The 13,213-nt window shown below is 44.3% G+C and overlaps 1 protein-coding gene across 1 annotated transcript in view; it reads left to right on the forward strand.

Annotated features, from left to right (window-relative positions):
• Positions 1–13,213, forward strand: part of lrrcc1 (leucine rich repeat and coiled-coil centrosomal protein 1) — a 151,185-nt gene that overhangs the window by 46,207 nt on the left and 91,765 nt on the right. The window contains exons 7-8 of the mRNA XM_080194343.1: positions 2,909–3,127; positions 9,969–10,135. Coding sequence (XP_080050469.1) covers positions 2,909–3,127; positions 9,969–10,135 — 386 coding nt within the window. The remainder of the gene's footprint in view (positions 1–2,908; positions 3,128–9,968; positions 10,136–13,213) is intronic.

The following is a 13,213-nucleotide window of genomic DNA, read 5'->3' on the forward strand; positions in this document are numbered from 1 at the left end:
CAGTCTCTGCTCGGTGACTCTGTGCTGTCGTGTGTCATGAAGGCGCCTTGGAGAACGAAGATCAGAGGCCAAATGCCCGTGACTGCTGAAGTGTTCCCCAACAGGAAAAGAACAGTCTTGCCTGGTGATTGTCGAGCGGTGTTCATTCATCTGTCGTTGTAACGTCTGCATGGTCTCCCCATTGTACCAAGCCTCGGGACATCCTTTCCTGCAGCGTATCAGGTAGACAACATTGGCCGAGTTGCCAGAGCGTGTACTGTGTACCTGGTGGATGGTATTCTCATGTGAGATGATGGCATCCATGTTGATGATCCAGCACTTCTTACAGAGGTTGCTATGGCAGGGTTGTGTGGATAGGAGAATAGTGACCACGACAGCACACAACCCTGTTCTCCAAGGCGGCCTTTACGACACACGACAGCACAGAGTCACTGAGCAGAGACTGATAGCCAAGTTCCGCACGCATGAGGATGGCCTCAACCAGGATCTTGAGTTCATGTCACACTATCTGTAGCCCCCACAACTTGCCTGGACTTCCAAAATCTCACTAACTGTCCAGGCTGGAAACAATACACATCCTTTTAACCTGTGCTTAAAGCTCTCTCCACTCACATTGTCTGTACCTTTTAAGACTTGATTAGCTGTAAAGACTCACATTCCAATCATTATGCATGTAATTTAAGTTTTTGCCTTTGTGCCCTGTTTGTGATCAGAACTGATGTGGATATGCTGGCGTTGGACTGGGGTATACACAGTAAAATGTCTGACAACACCAGGTTTAAGTACAACCGATTTATTTGATAGTAAACTCACAAGCTTTCGAGGTTAACCTCTTCGTCAGGTGAATGAAGAGTTCTGGCCTCAGACAGAACATATAACAGCACACAGTTTACAGATTACTGATTAGAATGCGAATCTTTACACCTAACCTGCTATTCAAGTCTTAAAGTGGCTGACAATGTGAGCGGAAGGAGCACTGATCACAGGTTAAAGAGATGTGTATTGTCTCCAGACAGTACAGTAAGTGAGGTTTTGCAAACCCAGGCAAGTCGCGCGGGTCACAGATAGTGCGACATGAACCCAAGATCCCTGCTGAGACTGTCCTCATGTGTGCGGAACTTGGCTATCAGTCTCTGCTCAGCGACTCTGCGCTGTCGTGTGTCGTGAAGGCCGCCTTAGAGAATGCTTACCCGAAGGTCAGAGGCTGAATGCCCGTGACCACTGAAGTGTTCGCCAACAGGAAGGGAACAGTCTTGCCTGGTGATTGTCGAGTGACAATGTTCCCTTCCTGTTGGCGAACACCAGTGCTCATGGGCATTCAGCCTCTGACCTTTGGGTAAGCATTCTCTAAGGCGGCCTTCACGACACACGACAGCGCAGAGTCGCTGAGCAGAGACTGATAGCCAAGTTCCGCACACACGAGGACAGTCTCAACAGAGATCTTGGGTTCATGTCGCACTATCTGTAACCCCCATGACTTGCCTGGAATTGCAAAACCTCACTTACTGTACTGTCTGGAGACAATACACATCTCTTTAACCTGTGATCAGTGCTCCTTCCACTCACATTGTTAGCCACTTTAAGACTTGAACAGCAGGTTAGGTGTAAAGATTCGCATTCTAATCAGTAACCTGTAAACTGTCTGTGCTTTATATGCTCTGCCTGAGGCCAGAACACTCCATTCACCTGATGAAGGGGGTAACCTCAAGCTAGTGAGTTTACTATCAGATAAATCGGTTGGACTTAAACCTGGTGTTGTCAGACTTTTTACTGTGATCAGAACTCCCAGCCACCTGATGAAGGAACAATGTATTCCGAAAGCTTGGGGCATTTGGTACAAATAAACCGGCTGGACTTTAAGCTGGTGTTGTGAGATTTCTTTGTTTTGCCCCAGTCCAACACCAGCATCTCCACATCACAGGAAACAGATCAGATCCAACCCAACTAATTGTTTATACCATCAGTTTGCTTTTAATCATCAGTAAAATGATGATAGGGGTCGTCAACAGCACTACCAAACAGAAGTTGCTCAGGAGTAACCTATTCACAGATACTCAATTTGAGTTTTGCCAGTGTCACTTGGCCTTGGTTCAAACACGGACAAAAGAGCTGATTTCAAAAGTGATTTGTGAGTGACAGCCCTTGATATCAAGGCATCATTTGACCAAGGACGATGTCAAGGAACCCTAGCAAAACTGGAGTCTGGAGGAAATGATCTGCTGGGTGGAGTCATACCTGGCACAAAGGAAGGCAGTTGTGATGGTTGGAGGTCCATCATCTCAGCTCCAGGACATCACTGCAGGAGTTCCTCTGGGTAGTATCCTAGGCCCAACCGTCTTCAGTTGCTTCATTAATGACAGTCCTTCCATCATAAGGTCAGAAATGAGGATGTCATCCCCTGCTCTCTCCCTGTAACTCCATGTATTTATCCTGCTAATGCCCCTAATGTACATATTTTTGGGCACTAAGGGGCAATTTAGCGTGGCCAATCCGCCTAACCTGCACATCTTTGGCCTGTGGGAGGAAACCGGAGAAAAGCCACACAGACATGGGGAGAATTTGGAAACTTCACATGGGCAATCATCCAAGGCCAGAATCAAACCTGGGTTCCTCGCAGTGTGAGGGCAGCAGTGCTAACCACTGTGCCACGGTGGGCCTTGTCTGGAATATTTGTGTTCATCCAGAATTTTCACTCAGAAGGTCTTGCACAAATCTTCCAGAAGTATAAACCAAGTCAAACATATGGTGATACTGTAGATGGTCCAATAACATAACAGCATACAGGTTTTTTTCTTAAGTTTAATGCAGAAGCTAATATTTTGCATTCAAGTATTGCTGTATTGGCTGAAATAATTTTTTAAAGCTTTGTTATATGTTTACATACTTCCCTTTTCTGTAATAAAAACAGGCTTCAGTGGGGCTACCTGTGATCACTCCTAGGATCGATCAAGTGCTTGCTTATTATCGCCATCGTGCTACAGTATTTGATCCTGCAATACCAATGTCTGCCACTGAATCCAGTTCTTCACCTGAAGTGGAGCCATCAAAGAATTACAACACTGTTGGTGTTTTTAATGAAATCCGAATAAAGAAGCTGGAAAGACAGATTTCTCAGCTATTGCAGCAGGTGATTGTTTACCTCTAAAGGAAATGTGTTTGGCTTGGCTTTGTAGCATGTTTGCTGAATAATGTAGTCTTACCAGGCAGTGTTCTTTTAAAAAATATTCATTCATATAATTTAAATTTTGTACAATCATTTGTAAATATTTCTACAGATGCTTTAAATTTTGTTGCACATCGAGTTTCATGGGATCGTGGAAGGTGGTAGCATAGTATGATTTACAATAAATTTATTCAACAAATCTTGATCTTTGAGACATCGTTCACGTACTGGAGAAATGTAAAGTTTAAAGCAGTAACTGCTATTTAGGTTCATAGCACACATCATTCATTGCATCCCTTTTGGACTAAATTCTATGACCTATCTTTGCACCCTCCATTTTTCCACCATCTGGTCCAGTTTGCATTATGAGCACTTCAAGAGTTTCAAAGAGTGCATTAATTAATCGAAGATTGGAGAAACAAAATAAAAATCTCTCAATGAAAGTACTGTAAAATCAAAACTAAAAATTGTTGGTATGTGTGTAACTTTCTGTATTTTCTGAAATTGGAAATGTGCTTTAAAACAGAAGTTTAAAGCACGTTTTTGTTTAAATGCAATGGTGAGGGAATTTCATTATAGTAGCAGAGAATAAAGACTATTATGCATCAAATTTCCAAGAATATTGACTTTGCAGATATATACATTAATAATGTCATCATCTATATGAAGCAGAGATGGAATACTCCAACTTTGCACTTAGCTGTAGCTAATATAAACTTTCCAAAGCTCTGCGGCAATCAAACAGATTATTGGAAAGCCTTAAAATTCATTATCATTCTTCATTACTGTTGGAGAATTTATTATTGACTTGACGAGCATGAAAAACTGTTATCGGTGTTTGCTGGTGGTGAGCTGAATACTGTGCATACGTGTAAATATGTCTGCACACCAGTCTGCTTTGCATGACTAGACCTTTTTATATTTATTCATGTGATGTGGCTGTTACTGGCAAGATCAGCATTTATTGCTCATCCCTGGTTGCCCTAGAGAAGGTGATGGTGAGCTGCTTTCTTGAACCACTGCAGTCCATTAGTGTAGAAACACCCAGAGTGCCATTAAATCTCAATTTGATATCTGTCATATAACTGTGTCCTATTGATTGAGACAAATAGCTGCACAAAATAAAGACAGAATTTTTCTTGCAGTTAAAATGTGAAGTGCGTTCTTTCTGCTTTTTTCCAAAATGTGATAACAAAGATAGTACTTTGCTGGAATGGCATTTTTAACATGAGGCAGCATGGTGGGTTAGCACTGCTGCCTCACAGCTCCAGGGACCTGGGTTCGATTCCCAGCTTGGGTCACTGTCTGTGTGAAGTTTACACGTTCTCCCCGTGTTTGCGTGGGTTTCCTCCGGGTGCTCTGGTTTCCTCCCATAGGCCAAAGATACGTGGGTTAGGTTGATTGGACATGTTAAATTAACCCTTAGTGTCCTAGGATGTGATTGGTTCGAGGGATTAGCAGGGTAACTAAGCGGGGATAGGGCTTGGGTAGGATTGTGGTCGGTGCAGACTCGATGGGCTGAATGGCTTCCTGCTGCACTGTAGGGATTCTATGATGTTCATCTATGCAGTTTGAAAAATGTTGTGCTCTACCAATCAAATGTGAAGAGTAGTCCAAGGGGCAGCAGCATAGTGGTAAAGTCACAGAGCTGGTATTAGCCATTGCTTTATTGGTAGTAATCTGAGTCATGAGGTTGTGTTTTCAAGTTCCGCTTCAGGGACTGAGCACAGAAATCAAAGCTGACACACTAGTATCATTCTGGGGGAACGTTGCACTGTTCAAAAGGTACTGTCTTTCAGATGGAACATTAAACTGGCTACTCATCTGCCTGCTCGCGTGGATGTAAAAGTTTTGCAGACATTATTGCAAAGAAGTGCAGGGGAATTGGCTAATATTTATCCATTGATTAACAATGCAAAAAACAGACTATCTGCTCATTATTACATTTCTGTTTCTAGGAGTTCTTTTAAGTTTATTTATTAGTGTCACAGGCAGGCTCACATTAACACTGCTGTGAAAATGCCCCAGTCGCCAAACTCTGGCACCTGTTCGGATACACTGAGGGAGAATTTAGCATGGCCAATGCACCTAACCAACACATCTTTCAGACTGTGGGAGGAAACCCATGAAAACATGGGGAGAACATGCAGACTCCACACAGACAGTCATCCAAGCAGCAGTGCTAACCACTGTGCCACCATGCAAGTTTATTGTGTGCTTATTGTTGTAAAATGCTTTGATGGATCCAGTAGTTGGGAAGAGTGCTATATAGTTTTAAGGGCATTTATTGAAGAGCATTAAATGCTGACCTTGCCAATGAGATACCCACATGCCAAGAATGAATGCAAAAGCATGAAAGAAGGCAAAAACCGGGTGCTAACAAAATAGCTTCTTTCCTTGAAGATGCAATATTTATTGGAAAAAATATGTGCACGCCACCAAAAAAAGAAAGGGGTATTTCTGAAGTTCCGTGCGGTTGTGTGGCCTTAGTTTCTGTCCATGTCCATATGATGATGCATACAGTTCTGTGAGCCCCAACACACAATGACACTTCAGGCAACCCATTAATAAGAAAACATGCAATGTCAGGGTTCAACCATGCTGTCACTTATTATGTGTTACAATTAGTAGGTTCATAAGATTATTGCATTTTAATGCTGTATCTTTTGGTTTATAGGATTATTAGAGTTTGGAACTGTAGCCTTAAATGAAGAGGGTCATGTGAGCTTTGCTGCAGTCTGCCTGACAGCCTGAGTGGTTTTAACTGTGAGAGTTAAGGGGCCCAGATTGTTTTATTAAAGAGAATAAGGTTGAAAGAGTGCAAAGAAGGTTCACAAGGATGTTGCCAGGACTTGAGAAGCTGAGTTACAGAAAGAGATTGAATAGGTTAGGAGCGTAGAAGAATGAAAGGAGATTTGATAGAGGTGTATAAGGTTTTGATGGGTATGGATAGAGTGAATGCAAGCAGGCTTTTTCCACTGAGGCTAGGTGAGAAAAAAAACCAGAGGGCATGGGTTAAGGATGAAAGGAGAAAAGTTTAAAGGGAATATTAGGGAGGGCTTCTTCACGCAGAGAGTGGTGGGAGTGTGGAATGAGTGCCCGGATAAAGTGGTAAATGCGGGGTCACTTTTAACATTTAAGAAAAACTTGGACGGATTCATGGATGAGAGGGGTGTGGAGGGATATGGTCCAAGTACAGGTCAGTGGAACTAGGCAAAAAATGGTTTGGCACAGACAAGAAGGGCCAAAAGGCCTGTTTCTGAGCTGTAATTTTTCAATGGTTCTATGGTTCTAGAAAGTGCAAGCTTTTGGAGAGAATGATCTTCTGAAGTCCCAGAAGGATGTTGTAGGTATCAAGTGTATACTTGTGCATAAACTAAGCATTTACCTCTAAGATCAAAGGGAGTTGAGATCAAAGATAACTAATTAACACTTCTACCTGGATAGAAAAATGATGTACTGCCGTGAGGAAGAAGGTGGGAGAAACCATTTTGTGAATAGGTTACTGCCTTCCTGATAAACCCAGAAATATCACAGAAACAGGGATTGCAGTAACATCTTGTACAGTCTTCAGCCTATTGGAGAGGCAGTGAGCAACAGAGAGAAAAATAGCCAGGCCTGCACCTTAAGCAGAGAAAATGCAGACTCTTTGATCACCATGCAGAATGTAGGAGGGAGCTCATGCTCAGAATGAAGACTGAGTCTGTGGGAAGTTAAAGGAGATGGAACATTTGCCTAGCTTGGGGTCAGAGGAATAAATCTACAGTTTAACCCTCATGATGCGAGAGAGTTTGGGGATTAGATGTTACATAGAACATAGAAAAACTACAGCACAAACAGGCCCTTTGGCCCACAAGTTGTGCTGAACATATCCCTATCTACTAGGCTGACCTATAACCCTCTATCTTACTAAGTCCCACATACTTATTCCAAAAGTCTCTTAAAAGACTCTATCGAATCCGCCTCCACCACCACCGCTGGCTGACGATTCCACGCACCCACCACCCTCTGAGTGAAAGACTTACCCCTGACATCTCCTCTATACCTACTCCCCAGCATCCTAAACCTGTGTCCTCTTGTGGCAGCCATTTCAGCCCTGGGAAAAATCCTCTGAGAATCCACACGATCAATACCTCCCAACATCTTATACACCTCTATCAGGTCACCTCTCATCCTTCGTCTCTCCAAGGAGAAAAGATCAAGCTCTCTCAACCTACCCTCAAAAGGCATGCCACTTAATCCATGCAGCATCCTTGTAAATCTCTGCACCCTTTCTATGGCTTCCACATCCTTCCTGTAATGAGGTGACCAGAACCGAGCACAGCACTCCAAGTGGGGTCTGACCAGGGTCTTATAAAGCTGCAGCATTATCTCCCAACTCCTAAACTCAATTCCTCGATTGATGAAGGCCAGTACACCATACGCCTTCTTAACTACATCCTCTACCTGCGAAGCTGATTTGAGAATCTATGAACCCGGAGCCCAAGATCCTTCTGATCTTCCACACTGCTAAGAGTCTTACCCTTAATATTATATTCCGTCATCCCATTTGACCTGCCAAAATGAACCACCACACACTTGTCCGCGTTGAAGTCCATCTGCCACTTCATTGCCCAGTCTTACATCCTATCTATGTCTCGTTGCAACTTCTGACATCCCTCCAAATTATCCACAACACCTCCAACCTTTGTGTCATTGGCAAACTTACCAACCTATCCCTCCACTTTCTCATCCAAGTCATTTATAAAAATCACAAAGAGCAAGGGCCCCAGAACAGATCCCTGGGGCACTCCACTGGTGACCAACCTCTGCAGAAAAAGACCATCTACAACCACTCTCTGCCTTCTGTGGGCAAGCCAGTTCTGGATCTACAAAGCAATGTCCCCTTGGATCCCACGCCCTCTCACTTTCTCAATAAGCCTTGCATGGGGGACCTTATCGAATGCCTTGCTGAAGTTACACGGTGGAGGCAGTAAAAATGAAACAATCTATTAGAAGCTGGGGAGAACATGTAAATGATTTGTAATAAGAACTTCAATTTTATGAAGTGTGTGATAAATAATAAGGACCTGTTTATTTTTATAGTTCAAACTTTAAAGCATAAGTTGCGTATGAAAGAAAAGTGTTAGTCGTTACTGTTTTAATCACTTGATACAGTAAAAGTTTTAAAACATGAAGCGGATGATTCTCCCAGCCCACTGTGCTGATTTTGTAGCACAGCGGCTGGGAGACTCGAGCAGAAGCCGTTTTGCTGGCTTCCTGCTGGGGAATATGACCTTTGCGAGTCTCCAGCAGCCAGATTTCTAATGCCAGCAGCACAGCAGCAGAAATCGGTGGGGAGCTGCATAATTTATGTAAACCTTCCTCTTAATGTATTTTGGATATCATTAGGTCCAGGACTGAAGTCGTCAGGCCTGCTGGAATCCCCCTGCCCCTCGCTAGGTGTGTTTCAGTCCAGCAGGTTTAGAATAGTTCCCCACTTGTGGGGAGCAGGCCAACTCTGCTGGAGTGAAGCGGGGCCATCAAGGCTTCCCACAAGGTCATGGGTAAGGAGGAGTGTCTCCCTGGGCATTACCAGTTTGGCAATGCCAGCCTGGTCCCTGGTACTGCCCAAGGGGGGGGGCAAAGTGCCAATGGCCAGGGCATTTTGGCACTGCCCACTAGGCATTGGGTAGTGCCAAGGGGTGGGGCCTAATGCAGGGTGAGGCCTAATGGGCTTGGGGCCTCTGGGGGGTGATCAGTTGGGGTGGGGGTTCCTGCTGTCATTCTGCACTCGGGCTGAGTGACGGAGGGACTGTGGTGAGGGTGGGGGGAGAATTGAAGGGGGATGGAAAGGTGGGAGGGTTGAGGTTGGCCAGACATGTTCAGGGGGCCGGTGATCGGGGCTACTGCACATGGCCCGGAGGGTCAACAGTGAGGAGTCATGGGGCTGGTCAGCAGTTGAGCTGGCCAGCGATCGGGGGGCCAGCAGCGTGGGGCTACTGCACATGCACCAATCTCAGCACTGACCGATCAGCACGTGCACAGTGGCCCGTTCAGTGCAATGTTGCTGGCTTCTCCAGTGGGAATAGGCCCCGCCCTGAATTTTCACAAGATTCACGCTAGTGCGATTTGCAGTGTGCAAAATGGGAGATACATTTTGAAAATCCCGTGGAAAAAAACGGCGGGATTTATTCCAGTTTTTATGCAAATTTGACAGAGGCTTTTTTGGGGAGAATTGTGGTGATGTGCTATTCTTTCAACTGTTAATTCAAGACTCAGATTTCTCTTTGGATGTTATCAATCCTTGCACAGATTGTAACATAAGTTTGAACATAATACTGAAGTACGAGTAATCATTTCTTGTTACAGAGATTGTAGCCTAAGGTTAAACATAGTAATGAAGTATGAAAAAGTCATGTAGTTTGGTTTGTGTCATTCATTGTTACCATGAGATCCTGTGTTCCATTTAATGTTCAAGTCAGAAACATTATTTACATTTTAAAATTGTGTAAGTCCTTAACTATAGTTTTCAAACAATATTAAAACATAGACATTTCATTGCACAAGTTAAAACATAATCTTGTAAGGGAAAAGTATCATTCCAAAATTAACATTCTAGGTAAGTATACCGTTGGCTTTATATCACTGATGATAAATCATTGTGCTCTATTGATTTCACTGTGCCCTGAAATATATTTTACAATAAAGGGTTGCATGGCAATTAAGACTAATTCCACTTAAATTGGCTTTCAGGAATCGATATTTTGTGGAGCTTGACTTAACAGGGGAAATGTGCTTCATGTTGGATTTCTTAATTTTTAAGGTTCCAGCTCCTTCAATTGCAGTAAAAGCAAAGCGAGATATTGATCATACCTCTGAGAGTGAAAGTGAGAGCTGTAAAGAGAATCGCAAGAAAGAAACTAGACGAACAAAGACTGACACCTCCAAACAACTGAAAAACAGACAGCTGAAAAATAAAAAGTCCGAGAGGTATTTTTTTTATTATTGATCGCTCCCAGTGTGTAGGCATCGTTGGCAAAATCACACTTATTGCCCCTCCCCTAATTCTCCTTGAGAGTTGTGAGCTGCCGCCTTAAATCTTAACAGTTCTGTGTTGTTGATACTCAAAAAGTGCTGTTACTTAGGGACTTTCAGGATTTTCACCCCGTGCCAATGAAGAAATGGCATTATGTTTCCAAGTCAAATTAATATATGACTTGGAGGGGGACTTGGAAATCTCGGTTTTCCATGTATCCACTGCCCTTGACTTTCTAGTTGGTAGAGGTTGTGGATTTGGGAAGTCCAACTGAAGAAACCTTGAAGCTTTGCCTCAGTGTTTCTTGCCATGCTGTGGCAATGATGGAGGGAGTGGATGTTGAATGTGATTGATGAGATGCCAATCAATTGAGTGGCATTGTTGTTGGAACTGCACTTACCCGGGCAAGTGGAGAGTTTTTCATCACATACTGACTTGTGTCGTGTGGGTGATGGAAAGGCTTTTGGAAGTCAGGAGGTGAGTGAATCACCGCAGAATACCTAACCCCTGACTTGCTCTTTGAGCTACAATGTTTATATGGTTGATCCGGTTAAGTTTCTGGTCAATGGTGACATCCCTGCCTCTATATTTCCTCATTAATATTGATTACGCGATGTCAAGAGAAAGTGTTTAGATACCCTTCATCAAGATGATCATTGCCAGACACCAATGTCTGACACCAGTTGCTGATGACACCAAGATTGGGGGAACGGCAAATTGTGCGGAGGGTGTGGAGAGTCTGCAGAAGGATCTAGATAGGCTGGGTGAATGGGCCAGGAAATGGCAAATGGAATTTAATGTTGGCAAGTGTGAGGTGGTCCACTTTGGTAGGAAGAATGGTAGGAAGGACTATTACTTACGGGGCGAAAAACTTCAGCAGGCGACGGTGCAGAGGGACCTCGGGGTCCTTGTGCATGAGTCGCAAAAACCCAGCTTGCAGGTGCAGCAGGTGGTCAGGAAGGCAAATGGGATGCTGGCCTTCATAGCGAGGGGGATTGAATATAAAAGTAGGGAGGTCTTGCTGCAGCTGTATAGGGCATTGGTGAGGCCGCAGCTGGAGTACTGTGTGCAGTTTTGGGCGCCGCACCTGCGCAAAGATATTTTGGCCTTGGAGGGAGTGCAGAGGAGGTTTACTAGGCTGATACCGGAGTTGAGGGGGTTGAGCTATGAGGAGAGGCTGAATAAACTGGGTTTGTACTCGTTAGAGTTTAGAAGAATGAGGGGAGATCTCATTGAGACGTATAAGATGATGAATGGGATGGATAGGATAGAGGTGGAGAGACTCTTCCCGCTCAAAAAAGACAGTAGGACTAGGGGGCACAGCCTCAAGATAAAAGGGGGGGCGGTTTAGAATGGAGTTGAAGAGGAACTTCTTCACTCAAAGGGTGGTGAATCTCTGGAATTCTCTGCCCGTTGAAGTGGTGGAGGCTACCTCGCCAAATATTTTTAAGACGCGGGTTGATGGGTTTTTGATAAGAGAGGGGATTAAGGGTTATGGGGAGAAAGCAGGAAAGTGGAACTGAGCAGCGACAGATCAGCCATGATCTTATTGAATGGCGGGGCAGGCTCGAAGGGCTAGATGGCCTACTCCTGCTCCTATTTCTTATGTTCTTATGTTCTTAATGTGCGATTTATCAGCCAAATCTAGGATGTTCTTCAGGCCTTATTGCATGTGGGTATGGACTGCATCATTATCCTCAAAGTTACGGACTTGAAGACTGTTAAGGAAGCACCCTGATTTCTTTCCTTATGATGGGTTGGGGGAGGGGCAGAGGTACAATGATGAAGCAGCTAAAGAAGTTTGGGCCTTAGACATTGCCCAGAAAGTCACCCACCTGTAAGATGCAAATGAGCACATCTAGCAAAACATGGACGCCAGCCCTGCTGTTCAGAAATTGGGTTGCCATTTTTAAAGGGCGCTCTGACCTCTGTGATTGGAGACAGGCTCCCCACCCCACAAAAAATGAATGGTGACCTCCCCTACCCCCACCACTTAAATAACAAGTTACCTCCCCCCACTCCATATGTATCATGCAGGCATGAAGGTGACCCAACCCCTCATTCAGACCCTCCCCAGATTCCATTTAGACCATGTGCCTTGGCTGTGCCAATAGTGCTTGCTCGTGGCTTGATGCCTTGGGACCCAAGGGGGTTCAAGGAGGTAAGCCCCTCTGCTGCTGCCAGGCTGCAGAGGAAAAGTCTTTCAAGGATCCTGGGAGTTGGGTGGGCTCAGGCAAAGGGTTAATCTTGCCACTCTCCCCTGAGATGGGAATCGCGTGGCCAGACTACCCTTCAAATCCTGGCAGATTTGAAGATCACCCTGGTATGGAGATTTTGGGCAGTTCTGTGATCAACATATTCATCCTGCCTGTCAGCTGTGAAATTGTTGAAGTGGCCTTGTGAGTTTAATCTCCATTCCCCCGGTCAACTGGCAGGCTTTTCAATCACTGCAGCATTCCATTCTGTAGCAGGGAATTCCCTTTCTCTCTCAGTCAGAAGCTGTAGATGTGAATAGACCTCCTTGATCACAGAGAGGAGGTGTCAATTTCGTTGTGGGAAGGTTCCCTTCTCCATAGCTGTTCACTCAGCCCCAGTTGCATGCACACGGCTTTTATGTGAAGCCTCTGAGCTTTCCTAGAAAGCTTAAAGCTTTGAAACCCTCTCTGTTGCATTGAAAACTTTTGATTTGTGTCAATTTTGAAATGTAATGCTTTGAAAAAGTCTTCCATTGACAACTTAATTGATTTCTACTTAGCCTGCAGTCAGCTGAGTTTATTAACATTTCCCTTTATGCTTGAATGCGTCTCAAGTTTCTAACTGCAACATTTGCATCAACTCCAAACTATTGATGGCTGTCTGAAACCAAAAGAGAAAATGTTGGAAAATCTCAGCAGGTCTGGCCACATCTATAAGGAGAAAAAAGAGCTGATGTTTCGAGTCCAGAGGACCCTTTGTCAAAGCTAAAAGGCATAGAAAGTGGGAGATATTTATACTGCAGGAGATGAGAATATCAGAGGCATGGTTCGTAAGTT

This window comes from Carcharhinus amblyrhynchos, chromosome 8 (assembly GCF_965287045.1).
Source record: "Carcharhinus amblyrhynchos chromosome 8, sCarAmb.v2.hapA, whole genome shotgun sequence".
In the NCBI taxonomy this organism is placed as follows: domain Eukaryota; kingdom Metazoa; phylum Chordata; class Chondrichthyes; order Carcharhiniformes; family Carcharhinidae; genus Carcharhinus; species Carcharhinus amblyrhynchos.